This window comes from Esox lucius, chromosome 4 (assembly GCF_011004845.1).
Source record: "Esox lucius isolate fEsoLuc1 chromosome 4, fEsoLuc1.pri, whole genome shotgun sequence".
NCBI classification, from domain to species: domain Eukaryota; kingdom Metazoa; phylum Chordata; class Actinopteri; order Esociformes; family Esocidae; genus Esox; species Esox lucius.
The window spans coordinates 25210429-25229253 of NC_047572.1; the positions used below are offsets into that span (position 1 = coordinate 25210429).

Here is an 18825-nt window from a genome sequence, read left to right on the forward strand (position 1 = left end):
TTATGCATTCCTTATGCCTTTACACATCATAATAACGCCTATCGAAAATAGGAAATTACTTGTGGAATAAAACATTTTGAACTTTTGAACATTTCGAAATTATCGCAGGGAACTATGCGGGTTCCCATTTATAATATCCTAATCGTATATCCTAATCGACTGTATTACTGAAAAGGAGAATTATAGAGATCATAAGGTCATTCCATTCCTTCTGAGGATGCTACTCCAGTTCTGGTTTTGCCACTTCGCTCTGCTCTCTCTCCTGTACCTCTCTGCTCTCTCCACTCCTGCATTGCTGTGGAAGCAGATGTTCTTTCTCTCAAGCCAATTTATACTATTTCCCTGTCGGTTGCAGGAATTATTTTCCCAAGGAGGATAGAAGAGAACACAAGCGAGGCATAAAACACATTCTAGCGCTGTCCTGCTTCTGAATTTCAAACGGATAGCGGCTTTGGAAAGCAACTGCGAAGAGGAGAGGAGAGTGCAAAATAAGGAAGGAAGGAAGAAAGCTGAGTGTGTTTACCACACCTGTGATGCAGGGTTGTTTCTAAAGCAACCAAGACGCGCAGCGTGGCGGGGATACCAATGTAATGGCCAAGGTGGTAGACCACGATGCTTGCTGCTGCTGAGCCGTCAGGACTTTAAGGCATCGGTGTTAATTATCCTCGTAAAGAGCCGTCTGGAGGAGAACCCAACCGGCCACACAAACCAGTGCACTGAAACCACTGCTCATTTTACCCTGCTCCTCGCCTTTTGAAAGTTAAACCGGAGACAGTAGAAGTGCGAACAGCTTACAGCGGAGATGCTGCTGTTACACCTGACTCCCTTTGTCCGCGGGAGATCCAGCTCCGACACGCTCGTTATGCTTTGCTGGCTGTTCCTCGCAGGATTTACCTGCATTGGTGAGTTCAGTGTATACTTATTATTGTTTGGCCGCGCTTCAAGTTCACTGCGTTATTCTGGATGATGAAAACCATTTATGTATAGGCCTTTATGTTCACATAATGAGGCATTATGTTAATTACGTATGGGAAATGTAGGATGAGCTAGCAGCCTACAACTGGCAAGTTCTTTCTTTTGGGCTCAGTTTTAACCGAACATATGCGTAGGCAATTACGCAGGCGTTTGTTATTCCGTGAGGCTCTCTTTTCCACCAATCTTAATCAATTAGCCCTTCAAGGTTAAACCGGATAAAAGCTGCGTTTATAAAACAATTCATTGATCATCGGGGGACGCTTCGTCTCGTTCCATCTCAATTCATCAGTAGGCAAACCAAGCGGTCCCGTGACATTACCGGAGCCACGTCTGTAATGTAGCGGACGCGTTGTGTGCGCGCGAGGCAGCGAGAGTGACTTGTTTCTAGGATACAGGAGTCTGTCCTGTAGGTCTCGTGCGGCTTTCTGGACATTTCGCGACAGATTGTAAATTAACGGGACAGAACACCTGCTGGCGCACCAGCTTGAACCGGCCAAGTTGACGGGTGCTATGTGAATAAAAAGCGAAATTTTCAACCGATGTCAATGTCTCAATATGACAGTTCAGTCAGTACCAGCATATGATACAATTCACTGGAGCGTTCATCGGTTTCATATAGCTAAAAGAAAGACAGCCTGATTGAAAAATTGGTGACTTAAGTTTAGTTTAGCCTGGAATGTTACAATCTATTTGTTCTGATTCGTCTTTGTGCCCTGCACGGCTAGTTTGAATACGTGCGACCGTGAGGTGCAGACTCTGTTTAAGCGCAAGCGTCCTCATGTATGGTAGAATTTGCCACGCTGGCTGAGTGAAGCAGAGAATAATTTGGTCGCACGTTCCGTCCTCTCCTCATTACTCTCCACTCCTATGTTTTTCGCTCCTCTCCCCTCTTGCCCGGTCCTGCTGTCTTCAGCAGTATGCAGACAGTTTTACCGTGCAGTTAGAGGACCTTGTCGGGCTGACGCCGGGTGATTTAGCGTAGAGCCGGACCCTTCGGCAGCGTACTTTAGCCTATCATAAGGGCCAGACTCTTCTGACTAGTTGGCATGGAGATGTGCTTTGATGTAAAAGACGACCAAAACACAAAGGCGGAAGAGAGCGTGGAGTGATGCAGGAGAAACGGAGACGCACGCTTGCTGTCTGAACGGGAAGGTTATTATTAAGTGTCTATATCAGACATGGTCTTAAACCAAAAATAATATACACGTCACTTGCACAACCAATTCAATTACACTGATTTGCAATGCACCATTTATGACAAGGTAATGATGAGGTCATAATTGATTTAGAACGTTAATATAGCCTTCTTGCTGTTTGCGGTCCATTGGACGGCACCAGCCGCTGGATCTAAGCATTCTACTTCACTGGTGAGTATAGAATTCAACGTTTAGGCAACAAATAATAGAATTCCAATGGTGCTGCCGAGCTGTTTGCAATATTGTAGCGTCTGGTGGGTCTGGTGTAGCGAGTCTCCATCCCTAAGAACATTTAGCTTGGATTTCACACTCCATTTCATCAGCTAGTTCTCCAGACGGTTCCTCTGGTCCTCCTCTGGCTCCCCGGGCGCTGGACAGCAGGCAGACATACACACACACACACACACACACACACACACACACACACACACACAAACACACACACATACAGCAGACATGCTAGTTCCCCTAAGGTCCGGGACAGAAGGCAGACATAGTACAAGTTGTGTAAATGCTTCCCTAGCTCCGGGATTCAGCAAATACACGAGATGATGAATTAACGAACAGGGCTTTTCTCTCGCATTAATTAGTGAATAATTATGAATAAATTAAGATTAAATAAACAGCCCTGCTCCAGGGATGGTACTATTTCAAGTATAGAGTAAATAGCAGTGTACAGGGTGGCATTTACTGGACGGCTGTTTTATGACGCTTGGTGGGAAATATGGGTTCTCATTGTGTGTTTTAGGTTTCCTCTTTTATTTGTCATGAACGGGATACACAAGGAATGGAGCATTCAACTAAATGCTTACTTGTCATTGGTGTGTGTGTTTGCACGCACATGTTTGCCCGTCTGCGTGTGTGTTGAGCAAGGTTATATGCAAATCACCCCGGCCACTCCTTGTGCCCCCTCTGTACCCTTTGTGGTAATCATCCTCAACCCTCCTCTCTCTCTAGCTCTCTCTTCCCCACCTCTCTCTCCTCCCTCTCTCTTTCCTGCTCTCTCTCTCTCTCTCTTTCTTTATTTTGCCTGTATGTAGTGCTAGCGTTGCGTTAAAACCTGTCCAGTTCTTAGAAACAGCCAGGACTAAACAGTTAAAACCCATCCAGTATCTTGACACAGCCTGGTCTAAAGAGTTTGAACGCATCCAGTACCCTAACAGCCACCTCTAAACAGTTCAAAACTGTCCAGTACCCAAACACAGCTAGGTCTATGGGAAATAGGCTCCTAAAATAACATAAAAGCTGACATAATCATAGGTGTGCTGTGGTGTAATTCCTGAGACCATTCTCTTTCGATGCAAAATGAAAGGTTGGCTGGGACAGTTTGGTGTGGCTGTGTGTGTGTGTGTGTGTGACAGTCTCGTCCCAGCATCCGTCCTACTACTCTTGCCCCAGCAGAGGTAAACTAGCTGAGTCTGCTGCCGTCAGTATCAAACAGAAGCTTGTCTTCTCAGTGGAAACATGGCTGCTCCACTAAGGTAGGTAGGGCCTGTCAGTCTACATTTGAGCTAACTCAGGCCCTTTCTTTTTGCTTTGTGTTTTGAGTGATCTGTCTGAGTAGAGAGGGGGCGGGGGAATTCACCCTGAAGACTAACACTGCCTGTTACTGTACAGGGAAGAGGAATGTTGGTGTGTCATTAGTTTTCATATTTCTGGGACCAGATTTTTGTGAACAAAAGGCTGTATTTTCATTTTCTATTTCTTTGTGTATGTATGGCACATGGTGTGAGTGTGTCTCAATTTTTTGAGTAGATGTTAGTGAAACCCTGGCACCGATCCGTTTGGGAGATCATTCACATGACACATCCAGCCATCCACCCAGCAACCCTTATACAAACAGAAAATATCACTGCCCTTCCTTTGCTTTTCCTCTTCGACCAATCAGAAGAGCTGCCAGCCAACTGTTGTCTGGTTTTGTACAGCTGCGTTGGGCAGCGAGGCATTAAATACGAGACGTCTTACAGCTTCTAGTGTGGACAATCACTAACAATCAACTTCAGAGCAATATATCTGGAGGGTGGGCGATGAGAAGAGTAGGTGCGAAGAGCGGGAAGCAGAGAGGACAAGAGGAGACAGTCAATATTCAACAACCATCAGATAGACATACACAGCACTATTTGGGGCAGGTAGGCTAGCTGTTAGATCACGTGATCAGAAACTGTGAGGTTGCTAGATTGAATCCCAGAGCCAGCAAGGTGAAAATTCTGTCGTTCTGTCCTGGACTAATAGTTAACCCTAATTGCTCCCTGGGTGCCCAATGTGGCAGAACCCCACACCTCTCCAATTTGGAGGGGCGAATTTACATTTCGGCTGGAAATTCATTTAATTCTGGGCCTCTCAGTTGAATCTTGCTTGCAAATTAGCCCAGGTGCATTTGGCCAGCAACGTTCAGGTTCGTGGGGTTAGCATCGAATATGGATATCCCATCGCCCTCTAGCAACTCCTTGTGAGGGCATGGGCTCTCTGAACTCAGTCGAGGTAGAAGTCTGGAGAGGGTGTTCCTTTACGGAGTGTAATGATTCAGGTCTGGATTTCCTGGTTGAGTGAGCAGCGTGATAAGTACTGCATCTGAAGGCACATGGGTTGACATCAACTGTCCCAAGTCTGCTGATAGTTGCTGCAGTGAAGCAGGGTATTAATCACAAATTGGGTATAACGGAAGATAGGTTTCAAAGATAAAGATAAAGGTTTAAAAAAACAAAGAAATAATAATGAATTATAATGTCATTTTTTATTATGTTTTGGTGTTTTGAAAAGGGATGTTTTTACCGCACTTAGTTTTTAGCAGTGTCATACTGAACCAGCCCAATGTGTTCTAACTGATTATTATTTTTTTTTTTTACTCCATTAAGTCACAAGGAATTGATACATACTGTAGAGGAAGAATTGAAGAAGCTACAATTAACATTATGTATTGAGTGGATAAATGCCTCAGTGTCAAACAAATTTAAAATCACTTTTTCTTCACTTCTCCATAGCTAATGGTCACCAGACAGGGTCTTATTGAAAGAGAGAGTGAGGGAAGAAATCTAGTTGGGACAGATGGGAGATAGGTAAAAGAGAGAGAAGACAAATAGACAAGAGAGGAGAAAGAGAGGAGGTGAGAAAGAGAAGGGTGAAAGAGAGAGGGATTTTGTTACCTTCAGTTGTGAACGATGAATTCCAATGATGCATGTGAGAAGAAGTGAGATCCAGCATGGGAGAGCAATTTAACATAAAATTATTTATTTCTCCCAATCCAGTGAATTAGTATGATGTACAAGCAATGAATGCATCATGGGAAATTACTCAACAGAAAAAAATGAAAATGAGGAAGAATGAAAAAGGTTTCACTCCTCTAGAGAACAGCGTTTTTTAGGATTAAGTAATGTTCTCCGAAATGGAATTGCATAATATTAAAAAGAGAGTTTCAGGGATTGAGAGAGGAGATGTGGAATGAAAAGAGAAGGGGAGAGAGGAGGGCCTGATAGAAAAGGGGGAGAAGAGAGAGATGAAGAAGGACAAAATCAAGAATGTGAGACACCTAAAAATATAGTTCTTTAACACTTAAATAATATTTGGATGCCTGTCTTTAGCCCCCCCACCCCACCATCCTGATAAATTTGTGAAACGCATGTAGTCAACATGTAAAGGTATATTCAGTGTGATGGGGGACTAATAGAAGCCTTAGATATAGTGAAACGAGAAACAAAATGGAACCCTATTCTTTATATCGTGCACTACTTTAGAACAGGTCCCTATGGAGGCAACTCACAGGTCAGCAGTAAATGATGGAGAAACGCTTATCTCAACCAAAAGCTTAATATATCCAACCTCTCTCCCCCTTTCGCTCTCTTTTTCTCTCTGTCTCTCCTTGAGGAGAATGGTAAGGACAGTGGAACAGTGACTAGAATGAATGGAAGACAGGGGAGAGAAGAGAGCAAAGTGGAGAGGGATAGAGGAGAGAAAGAACGAAGGAGAGATAGAGAAAAGTAGGATGAGTGAGTGACAGAGAAGTGTTTTCTTCTGCGGTGGGAGCAGATGTTCTTTGCCCTTTTATTTCAATTAACTTGGTGTCAGGTTGGAATCTATTGATAAGGTCTGGCTAGATAGGGGTTGGACCAGGCATGGGACAGGGATGGACCAGTGTTGGACCTGTGATGGACCAGGGATGTGACAGGGGATGGACCAGTGATGGACCTGAGTTGGGCCAGGGATGGGACAGGGGATGAACCAGTGATGGACCTGAGTTGAACTGGGGATTGACCAGAGATGGGAGCTTTTTTTCTCTGCCAGTGCTCCTTCCGGGTCCCCAGTTCAGAAAGTCTTCTCTATCTCCTCTGTTGTCAGGGCTATCATTCTGTGCCCACGGCAACCAGGCAGAGCACCCATACAGCCAATGAGTGAGTCAGGATGATCTTGTTGAGCTGAAGACCTGGTCCCCTCCCTGGAGGGGCTGATCCAATGTTAGCTGTTTTCCCAAGATGGCAGGGGGTTGTCTTGGAGTCTCTTTCTTTCACTTTCTCCCATTGTCTTCGTATATGCCTACATATATGGCTCTCTTTTCCTCTGTATCTCACCAGATTTTTCTATTTCTCTCCGTATCTCTTTCTGTATTTTTCTCTGTGCCCCCCCTCTGCTCTCTCTGTCCCGCTCCCCCTAATCCCTCCTTCCCCCAACTCTCTCCCTCTCCCTGCCTCTCTCTCTGTCTCCCTCTCCCTGCCTCTCTCTCTCTCCCTGCCTCTCTCTCTCTCCCTGCCTCTCTCTCTGTTTCCCTCGATGTCCCTCCCTATCTCTCACTGTCTCCCTCTCCCCTCCACCTGTCCTCTCTGCTTCTACCTCTTTCTCTCTCAATTCAAATTAAGTTGCTGTAGAGGCACAACCAAACCATTACTTTTTGCCATTATGTACTTTGGAAATAATTATTTAGTAAAAATAAAGTAAGTTAATTAAATTAATGATACTGTAATATTCAAGAAGGTCAACAACACAATTAATAGAACAATAATGAAGGGAAAAAAGAAACCCTCAAATAAACATTCAATAGACAATGCAAATAACAATGGCATAAGACATTTGTTTATTCTGTTCAGGCAATGTCCCTCATTTTGTGTCTGACAGCTGTGTAGTGTGCTGCCAAAACACAGTTCTCTCTGTCCTCCCCCCATAACAACGTGCAGCCTATTTTCATCAGAGAGGTCTTTAAAGGCCCGAATAGTGTTTTTAAATTTGGAGAAATTACATTTGCTAATTGTTAAGTAATATATCATATTTGTTTGATATTTTGTCAGGAAATGCAACCTTATGTTATGTTCTCCTGTGGTACAATGAAATAGTTTACCATGGTGTACTGTTGATTAAGGGCCATATAGTAGCAGTGGGAGTTGCCTGGGACCTCACAATACGATATTATCCTGATACTTGAATCATGATACAGTAATATTGCGATATACTCAGTATTTCAATTCAATATTGCGATATATTGAAATTTCTTATTAACATTTCTCATTGATGATCATACACAAAGACATAATGTCACTTCCCCTCCATCTAGTATCCAAAAAGCAAGTGAAACCCTTTCACTGTATATAGCCCTGTGTGAATACCAACCAGCGTGGTTGGTGAAATAGCATTCTGACCAGTAATGCCAAAATGTACCGGCATGTGGTATTAATAAATAGTAGATTCTTGGTCTTGGTTTAGTTAGAATGTCATCGGGGGGAGATTGTGATACTATACTGGATCAGTTGTTCCCCGCACCCATGTAAGATAGCCCTACATTTTTAAGTGCTACTGTTTCTCAATAGATGTGTGTAGTTTTTTCTGTGTTGTAACTTGGTTAATGCTGATTGATTAAATGTTCTGGGCCTGAAGCTTCAGTTTGTCCGTAGAACAGGTCTGCGAACTCAGCCACAGGGCCAGTTGGATGTAGGGACTTCATTATTTTTTTTATTTTTTTTAATTATTAGTGGCTATCGGTCCAATCCTGCCCTGCATGCATTCTTAGTAGTTTTCCCCTGGAAAGGTAGGAGAATCTTTCAGAACTCTGCATGCAAGGTTTCAACGGGGTGTGTGTCCCATTGAGTGTAATCATGTTTTGGTGCCGTTGTTCGTCCTTCTGTGTTCAGAGCTCATCATTCTGACCTTGGGTCCAGCTGTCCTGGTTGAAAGAGAGAGAGACTGCTCAAGGTAACTGCTGCGTGGACTTCTGCTATCATTGTGTGTGTGTGTGTGTGTGTGTTTGTGTGTCTGTGGAGTATGTGCGGCAATCTGCAGCCATGTATGTGTGTGTATATGTTTGTGTGTGTGGAGGTTGTCAAGTGTATGTAATGTCCTGAGGTCAGTGACAATGGTATAGTAGATAGAGATGTGCCCAAGGTGCCTTTGGCTCAGTGTGTGTGTGTGTTTTATGTATATGCGTGCTCAGCTCTTGAAGATCACAGTCAGTGTGTCCTCGGCTCGTGTTGAAGTGATCTGTTTAACATTTAACATAGGAGCTTGGATAATCACAAGAGGCATCTGTTGGAAGTGGTCTACATATTCACAGAGGAGACTGCCGCTGTATGCAATGAAATGCCAACGTGCTCCTTGCAGAGTTCTCAAAAAATATATCCACATTTCTATAAAACAAGAAGCAATTCCAATTTAATTACAATGTATTTTCTTTAAGATATACAGTGGATATAAAAAGTCTACACACCCCTGTGAAAATGCCAGGTTTTTGTGATGTAAAAGAATGAGACAAAGATAAATCATGTCAGAACCTTTTCCACTTTTAATGTGACCTATAATGTGAACAATTCAATTGAAAAAAAAAACTGAAATCTTCGAGGGGGAAAAATGAAAAATAAAAACCTTAAAAGAACCTGATTGCATAAGTGTGCACACCCTCTTATAACTGGGGATGTGTCTGTGTTTGGAATTAACCAATCACATTCAAACTCATGTTAAGTAGAAGTCATTACACACCTGCCATCATTTAAAGTGACTCTGATTAATCACAAATAAAGTTCAGCTGTTCTAGTAGGATTTTCCTGACATTTTCTTAGTTGCATCTCAGAGCAAAAGCCATGGTCCGCAGAGAGCTTCCAAAGCATCAGAGGGATCTCATTGTTGAAAGATATCAGTCAGGAGAAGGGTACAAAATAATTTCCAGTATTAGATATACAATAGAACACAGTGAAGACAGTCATCATCAAGTGGAGAAAATATGGCACAACAGAGACATTACCAAGAACTAGACGTCCCTCCAAAATTGATGAAAAGACAAGAAGAGAACTGGTTAGGGAGGCTTCCAAGAGGCCTACAGCAGCATTAAAGGAACTGCTGGAATTTCTGGCAAGTACTGGGTGTGCTACATGTGACAACAAACTTCTGTATTCTTCATATGAATGGGCTATGGGGTAGGGTGGCAAGATGGAAGCCTTTTCTTACAAAGAAAAAATAAAAAAACAAACTCCCAAAAGCATGTGTGCAAAATTTGTTATTGTCTGATGAAACCAAGGTTGAACCTTTTGGCCATAATTCCAACAGGTATGTTTGGCGCAAAAACAAGCATGGTGGCGGCAGCATCATGCTTTGGGGCTGTTTTTCTTCAGCTGGAACTGGGGCCTTAGTCAGGTTGGAGGGAATTATGAACAGTTTCAAATACCAGGCAATTTTGGCACAAAACTTTCAGGTGTCCATTAGAAAGATGAAGAGGAAGTTCACTTTTCAGCATGATAATGGCCCAAAGCACACATCCAAATCCTCAAAAGCATGGCTAAACCTGAAGATTAACGTTTTGGAATGGTCCAGCCAGAGCCCAGACATGAATCCAATTGAACATCTGTGGGGTGATCTGAAGAGGGCTGTGCACAGGAAATGTCCTGGCAATCTGACAGATTTGGAGCGCTTTTGCAAAGAAGAGTGTGCAATTATTGCCACGTCAGGATGTGTCATGCTAATAGACTCCTACCCAAAAAGAGTGCTGTAATAAAATCAAAAGGTGCTTCAACAAAGTATTAGTTTAAGGGTGTGCACACTTATGCAACCAGGTTATTGGGAGTTTTTTATTTTCCCCCCTCAAAGATTTCAGTTTGCTTTTCAGTTGAATTTTTCATGTTATAGGTCATATTAACGGTGGAAAAAGTTCTGACATAATTTATCTTTGTAACCGAACCCGGCATTTTAACAGGGGTGTGTAAACTTTTTATATCCACTGTAAGTTCAGTTGGAAGCAACAGTTAAAGATTAAATTACTTCCCAACCTAAGTCAGATTTCTTTGATTTAACAATTTTATAATGTACAATAGCTTTGATTCGGGATATTACAGAAACAAACCAAATATTTGCAAAGTGTCACATCTTTCTCTGGTATTTTACAGCTTGTTCTTTGCCTAATTTGCAGTTGGCAGTTATAGATTGGTATAACACAGCAAATAAAAACGACCAAACATTTGGTCCATACGCTGGGAAGCCCAGCAGTGTGAATATGGTGCCTGTAAGCCTACAGGATACCCAGTATGTTGCCCTCAGTGAGGGTTGTTGATGTTATGTACTTATTATTAGACAGTGTGGGCTGACTATCTGCTGCTTCCCAGAGCCAATCCCACGCCTGGAAGTAGAGACCCAGACTTGTTTAATACTTCGGTTGACTCTTACAGAGTACGGCTCTTTTTAAACAACTGCAAGAAATCAGTGGAATATGTAAGTGTGAAACTGTTGCGATACATCATTCATTCTCCTTTATTTATCTTAGCCCCTACCACAGATTTCTAGTCCTAACCTGAACCATTAGGTTCTAACCTAACAACCGATGTATTAACAGTCCTAACCTGAACCAGTAACTAACCTAAAAACAGATCTAGGACCAGTCCTAACCTGAACTAGTAACTAACCTAAAAATAGATCTAGGACCAGTCCTAGCCTGAACCAGTAACAAACCTAATCAAAGATCCCACTCACTCAGCAGATAGTCTAGTGGTCAGAGCATTAAACCAATTACTGAATGGTTGTTAGGTCAAATCCTCCAGCCAGCAAGGTGAAAACATGTAATTTTGTCCTTGAGTAAGGCGGTGTGCTGTAATTGCTCATTGGGGAGCTCCCTGCATCTCTCCAATGACTAACCTAACCACAGCTCTAGGATCAGTTTCTACTAACCTTTACTATTAGTGCAAAAAAGCTTTAATCCTAAATTAGGCGTTAACTGCTTCTTATTCATCTTCGTAAGGATAGGCCATCCTTTTGGGATAGTTCCTTCCTGTCTTCCTGCGGTGTGATCAATACTCTTCTCTGACTGGTTAATTGACCATCAATCATTGTTTAGCAACCCAGAGGTGTTGTGTTCTATTCTGGCTCAGCCTATTATGGTGTGTCTTTCTGCCAGGAGGGTCTGCAGGGCCCACTCACAGCTAAAGTAGACCAACGCTTTCACAGCACCTCAACATCTGAGTTTTGTTGTTTAACAACTCACTGTAATCCATGTCACAAGAAGAAGGTACATAACAGTGAAACTCTGCTCGCTTGAAGTAGCATAGTTAATGATCCCAGAACATTATCCGTGTGAGTCGTGATCCATGTGAGTCATGATCAGCCTGGGTCCTGGTCCGTGTGAGTCATGATCCGTGTGTGTCTTGATCCGTGTGAGTCATGATCCGTGTGTGTCTTGATCCGTGTGAGTCATGATCCGTGTGAGTCATGGTCAGTGTGAGTCTTGATCCGTGTGTCTTGATCCGTGTGAGTCATGATCCGTGTGAGTCATGGTCAGTGTGAGTCATGATCCGTGTGTGTCTTGATCCATGTGTGTCTTGATCCGTGTGTGTCATGATCCGTGTGAGTCATGATCCGTGTGAGTCATGATCCATGTGAGTCATGGTCAGTGTCATGAGAGTCATGACTGCATGGTGAAATGGTGAAATGGTCCGTTGTTTCAGACCCAGTTTGCTTGTCCACCACTAGAGGGAGCACTATGGGGCTGGTCGCTTCACCACAGGGGATACTGCTCAATGGTGCTTGTTGATCCTATTTAAGCTCGTTGTCGTTGTGGGCCATCCTGTTTCAAAAGAGGCTACCACCTTTAGGCTGCCAGGTTCTAACGCCAGCCATTGGTATCCTCCATCACTTTTCTGGATCCCAAATCACACACTGTTCCCTATAGTGAGCATTGTTTCTGATCAGGGCCTGCTGGTCTAACGTAATATAAAGTAGTGCACTACATAGGGAATAGTATGCCATTTGGTTCTGATAAGTGGAGCTAGTCTTTATTCCTAAGTCACTAACATTCCTTTGATAAAGTCATGTGTCCCCATGGGGGTTTTCAGGGGCTGATTGATTAGCTAGTGATTGATTGGTGATTAGCAGCAGGTTGGCATCACCTCTTTCCAAAGATACACTAATGTTTGGTTTCCATGGCTACAGAAGAAACCCGGCCGTGAGGCTGCAAAACAATTGAACTGTGATTTTTCTTGAAAAGAGTGTTGTTGTTATTCATGGCACAGTACAGATCAGGGTATAGATTGGCTGAAGGGTTTGGAATCACAGAAATAAAGTTACGTATTGAAAAGCAAAGCGCCAAGGAGTTTTGCTGTTGTTTTGAAGTGTTTGACTACTTGACCTAAAAGTGCAGCATGCAGATCCATAGTGAATCCACCAGTGGCAACAAGTATCTGTGACTGGAGAAAGGGTTTGTGTTTGACAGAAGCAGCCGCGAGAGGAGCAAAAGCCCAGAGGAAAGTATGGAAACAAATGTTACATGTGGCTAAGGTGTGTCCCGAAACATTGCATACTCTTGTGATATCAATGTTGCATGTCATTATGGCCATATGAGTTTGATGAATTGTGCAGCTCCACCTGCATTCAAACATCTGAGGTGTGTGTCAGTCTAGGATCCAGTCCTTCTTGTCCATAAAAAAGAAAAAAAAAGAAAAATGGATCGGAAGAATAACAAATGGATCCAAGATCAGCTGTACTCATCGGAGCCTGGTAGCCATGACAATGTGTTCGGAGAAATCAGAGATTAAAAGCCTTGATGTCTCTGTGGTAATAAGGGCAGTCAGCATTCAGTCCTCCAATGTGATTCTATTGTAATTATGTTTTATCTTTATGTCAAATCACAGAACAGTGTGGGTCTCATGTGAATGTTGAATAGATCTTACTGGAATGCCTTAGTCCTCTCCAAAGGAGAGACATTCCACAGCTCCACAGCACATACACACTCAGGAATGGATGCACCTACACGCTCACACAAACTCTCACACACACACCCACGTACTTCCCATCTCGCTATTTTTTTTTTTCTAATCTGTTGAAATGACCTTGAGGTAATCTGATGGATTGTTCCTCAAACCTTTTCAGAGAAGTGTGTTTGTGTGTGTCCACATCCTTGTGTTTGTGAGGATGTGTGTGTGTGTGTGTGTGAGTTTCTCCCGTTGTCTCTGCCAGCTCAGCCTTGAAGAGAAATGCAGTTTTATCATCACGACCATCCAATTAACTAAGCCCCCATTTGTACAAAAACACACTAAACTCCTTGACTAAATAGACCAAAAAGTTGGCTGTGATTATTCTGCCTCTTCCCCACTGTATTAAGCATGGTTTGTGTTTTTTTGTGCGAGTGTGTCTGTTTTGGGAATGTGTGCAATAATCAGTAATTGTGTCTGTGTGATTGTGTCTGTTTTGTGTGTTTGTGTGTGTGTTTGTGTGTGTGTTTGTGTGTGTGTGTGGGGGGGTGATATTCAGTCATTACGGTGTGTGAGAACATAATTAGCGGTGCAGACAGGGTCCTGGGGCCTGATTGGCAAGGCTGCGTGAGCGGTGGTCGCTGATTGGCAGTAGTGCGTGGGATGTTTTTTGATTGGCAGGCCTGTGTGAGCAGAATTTCCTGATTGCTACTTGAGGGGTGTGTTTGGCTGGCACACAGTCTGGGCCAGGGATTATTCTCCTTGAAGACATGTTGTTGACAAGACCATGGACAGGGACACAGCTCGTCCAATATAGCACCCTAGTCCCTTCAAAGTGTGCAGTGTTTGAGGGACCCATTTGGGACGCCAGCGGAGAGAGACACACTGACCTCTCCTCATTATGGCTCTGTGTCCAGGCCGCCCCGGGCTAGCAATTCAACTGAGTCAACAAGCACCTCCCTCTTCCTCTGCATCTCAGCACACGCTCTACCGCACACACACACACACACACACACACACACACACACATCTGCTGGTGTGTGTGGGTGTTGGTGACAAGGGGGCCAGTGTGTTTGTTTTAAGATCGACACAGCCCAATTTGTTTTGAGTCGCTCGTTTTTTCAGGGTTCTTATAGATGAACAGCGTCAGTGGCTGCAATACCAGACTGACTGAACAGACGCTTAAGTTTCAACTTCCCCCCCATTTAAATTCCACTGGTATACAGATATCTACAGTATAATCAAATATAAATAAACCATTTGTCAGTCCCCTGCGACATGCACTAACCTTGCAGAATATATAGCTGTTGTTGGTGTGTAGTAATACAGACAACAAGGAAGCTAAACAAGTCTCATCTATATTCACCCTGTTGTTTTCCAAACCAAAGGCTGCATCTCAAATGGCACCCGGTTCCCTATTAAGTGCACTACATTATACTGGAACTGTAGGGACCCTGGTCAAAAAGGGTGCAGTAAATTGGGACTAGCGTGTTATTTGGAATGCATTCAAAGCCTTTAGTGGTGAAATGGGTTTGGGACATCACAGATTCACAGCTTAAAGCCAAGCAGCAGCTTTCCTTGGCAAGGCCAGAAGAGCTGTGAGTGAGTGTGTGTGTGTGTGTGTGTGTGTGTGTGTGTGTGTCTGTGTGTGTGTATTTGTGTGCAAATGTTCTTTTGTGTGTGTCACAAGGACACCATGCAGGGCCCAGGCAGGGCTCGATAAAACACCTTCAAATCTTTTTGTCTCTCAGAATGCATCAGGACAACACAGCCAGCGTGGGGACAGTCAACTGGATGTTACATTTCCTTCCTGTACAGTTCAAAACTCATTGGGAGTCATATGGATTCTAATATATACTGGCAGTACATTCATGTTGAGGCAAACTAATTATTGTGTTTTTGTAAAATGTTTCGTATCTCAGTTCGGGCTTGTCTCCGATGTTTGAGTTTCAAAGCGGGTGTTTAGAGAACCGTGGTGACACGGTGGTGTCGCTGAGTGCTTTCGACTTGATCTGTCAAACATTTCAGGTGATGTTTTTGTAACTCCGTCTGTAAATTGTTCTGTGCTGTTAGTTTTCTTTTAGCTCAGACTCGTTATCTTTTTTGTTCAAACTGATCATTTTAACAAGCAATTACGACATGTTATACATATGTTTTTGTCTATGACAATATTTGGTTTTTATGTGGTGAGAAACAGTACCTCGTTTTCAATAGTGTTACAATATTTGTCATGTCTTATTCCTTTATTGTGACAAAGAAACCATATCTGCTTAATATGAACGTATTCCTATGCAGAATAGTATGGACTGCGAATTATGTGTTCTGGTTCATGTTTCTGAAGAGTCCGGCGGCGCTGGTGGCGTTGACTCCCAAATGTGCATGTGTGCGAAGAAAAGGGCTCCAATACAAACAATGCTTAAGGTTTCTATTAATCCCATTTGGGTTAAAGTTGACATTAAGGTTCTGGGTTAGGTTAGAGAATTTTAGTGAAAATCGCAAGCACCGGGACGTTTACGCCCGGCTATACCCAACAACAACTCCCTAACAAAACTTTGCTTAATTTGAAGCTACATGCGTATACTATTTCCCGAAGCTACAGTACTTACTGTTAAAATGTTCAAATGTGCGTAAAATTACAAACTGTACTATCGTTTTACCATACACGTTTCCGAACAGCTTTTGCAGAGATCATTTTCTTATCAGAAATGTGAATGTTTTCTATTAGGGTTGCAAATATTCAGGAAACATTCAAATTAAATCCTTAGACTCCTCCAAACACGATTTTTGGAAAACCTGTGATTTTTGGTAACATTTGCAGTATGTTGCCTTGATGACAGAAAACTGACAGTTACGATAAAAAATTAATCATTGTCTCAATGAAAAAAAACAATTAACCTTATGCAGTATTTTCAGTATTTGAAGCCAATTCCATTAATGAGTAGCAGACTAGCACTTTCTGCATGAATGGGATGCATAGACAGAGCTCTAGGATGGCATTTATTTCAGGAAGCAAATGATGCCCCTAAGTTTAAAAAGCTAGGCTCACAAAGATTTAGGATCAAAATGAAATTATTTTGGTAGTCTCAATTTTCAATAGCACTGACAATCACAAGGGTGCACAATAACAGAAAACTGAAAAAGTAATGTCTTTTGCATGGGTCTCCATCTTTTTCAGGTATAAGAGCTACTTTTAAGGTCCGTTGTACCCTCTTTCACTATGTATTCAGTCAATATACCTGGTCAAACAAGGTCTAATAATCTACTCTAAAGGGGGCCCTATGAAGTCAGTTAGACTGCAAAATGTTCCACTCTATCTTTTAATATTGTATCTGTAACTTTCATTGTGCTTCTAGTACCCTACTGCTGCTGGTATTTTGTACAAATTACAAATAGATCCAATCTTTGTTCTAACTCAGTTAACGTTTGTGGTGTAGCAGGTACAGTTGTACCGTTTATGAATTGTGCACAGGCAAGCATGGTAACTCAGCTGATGTTCAAATGCACCACAGACAGGGGAAGCATCAGCGCCACAGACAGGGCAAGCATCTGCGCCACAGACAGGGGAAGCATCAGCGCCACAGACAGGGGAAGCATCAGCACCACAGACAGGGGAAGCATCAGCACCACAGACAGGGGAAGCATCAGCACCACAGACAGGGGAAGCATCAGCACCACAGACAGGGGAAGCATCAGCACCTCAGACAGGGCAAGCATCAGCACCACAGACAGGGGAAGCATCAGCACCTCAGACAGGGCAAGCATCTGCGCCACAGACAGGGCAAGCATCTGCGCCACAGACAGGGGAAGCATCAGCACCACAGACAGGGGAAGCATCAGCACCACAGACAGGGGAAGCATCAGCACCACAGACAGGGGAAGCATCAGCACCACAGACAGGGCAAGCAACAAGGTAAAAATGTACTTACCAGACTTCATGTTAGTTTTTTGTTGTTGCTTTAAAGTCAATAGTGGCTGAATAGGGTTGGGATACTTTTAACGATGAGTTGATTGGATTATTGGCCAAGCTGGGAGCGATGGGACCATGGGCGTAAAGCATTTCCACTACACGATTTTCTCAAATTTCGCCAAGAAGTATGAACCATCATTAGCTGTAGATTTTGGGTTGAAATCAGCACTCAAGCACAAGTGAGTTCTTTATTATGTAAGTTAGCGTGTGTGGGGGAAATTGACAAACTTTAGAGATCTGATAAATATGAATATTTATCACACACATTTATATTTACCATTTGACAAAGATGCAGTGAGGAAATAACCACATTTTGTGAAAATAATACATCTTCATCAACATATCAAAGCCTTGATAGACCTAAAATTAGACACTGCATTGTTCTAAGTCCTGGCCGCAGGCTAAGACTGGCCCTGTGTTAGCTTAGGCTGTGTTCACCCAAGAGTTTGTTAACCCTGGGCTAAGGTTTAATCCTAGGCTAAGAATTCACACTTGTATTCCTAAGCCCTTGGCTAATGGACAAATATGAGGAGAGACTATTTTACATTCTATCTATGACAAGCTACAAATGTTACGTTCTCTCTGGCATACAAGTAATGTTACAAGTACTTCTACCATGATTCAATTAATAACTTCACGACATTGGTTTATCAAGAGGCCTGCCCTTTCGGTATTTGCTTTGAACATTTTGTTAAAACTATGCAACGAAAGAGAAAAACAGTGATGTGAAAATATGAACAAGAGGCAGAGAATGTGACTAGTCAACCTTTATTCTTTCGACATATTTGCTAGATTCACATCCAAAGGAAGCTGCAATTACTACTTAGCTACGTTTTAGCTGGTATAATGAAACGCCAAAAGTTTGCAGAGTGAAAGGACCATTTTAGCTGTTTGTAAGGGCGCGCATCGAGAGCATGTATAAATTAAGGGCAGGTTTTGTGATTGGACAGTAAATGTTCTATGCTTTTTTTCTTGACCCTGTTTCACACTGGTTATTTTCTCACAGTGTTTCTAGGACTAGCTCTGAAAAGTCAGTGCTAACGCTGCTCCAGAGCAGGGCCAGCTAGCCCTAGGCTATGGGAGATGCTAGCCCACTTCAAAATATGCCATTGTGGACACTTTCTTAGCCATGGGCTCTTAGCACAGGGCTTAGGAGGGTCTTAGGCCAGGGCTAAGGTGCAGTGTGAAAACACCTACTTTGTTTTCCTGACTGCCTGCCTGTCTACCTGTCTGTCTACCTGTCTGCCTGCCTGTCTGTATGCCTGTCTGTCTGTCTGTCGGTTTGGTTTTTTAGGTTCAGATGTCAGAATGAAACTGAGGGAGACCCTTGGGGATGAGTTATCTTCGAAACACACACACAGACAGACACACACACACACAAACACACACACACACACACACAAACACACACACACACACACAGCTTTTCTCTGAGTGCAGATAGGAAAGCTAAGAAGTTACATTAGAAGGCACATTAACATTGTATGGGTTTTAGAGATCAGCAGAGATATCATTAGAGATATCACCACAGATATCAGGGCTTGGATTG

General features: G+C 42.9%; 1 protein-coding gene across 3 annotated transcripts in view; it reads left to right on the plus strand.

Annotated features, from left to right (window-relative positions):
* The first annotated feature begins 342 nt into the window (after positions 1-342).
* unc5a (unc-5 netrin receptor A) overlaps positions 343-18825 on the plus strand; it is a 241772-nt gene continuing 223289 nt past the window's right edge. For all 3 annotated transcript variants that reach the window (XM_020045944.3, XM_010900291.4, XM_020045945.3), the window contains exon 1: positions 343-902. In XM_020045944.3, the coding sequence (XP_019901503.2) occupies positions 803-902 (100 nt within the window). In that variant the 5' untranslated portion in view covers positions 343-802. The remainder of the gene's footprint in view (positions 903-18825) is intronic.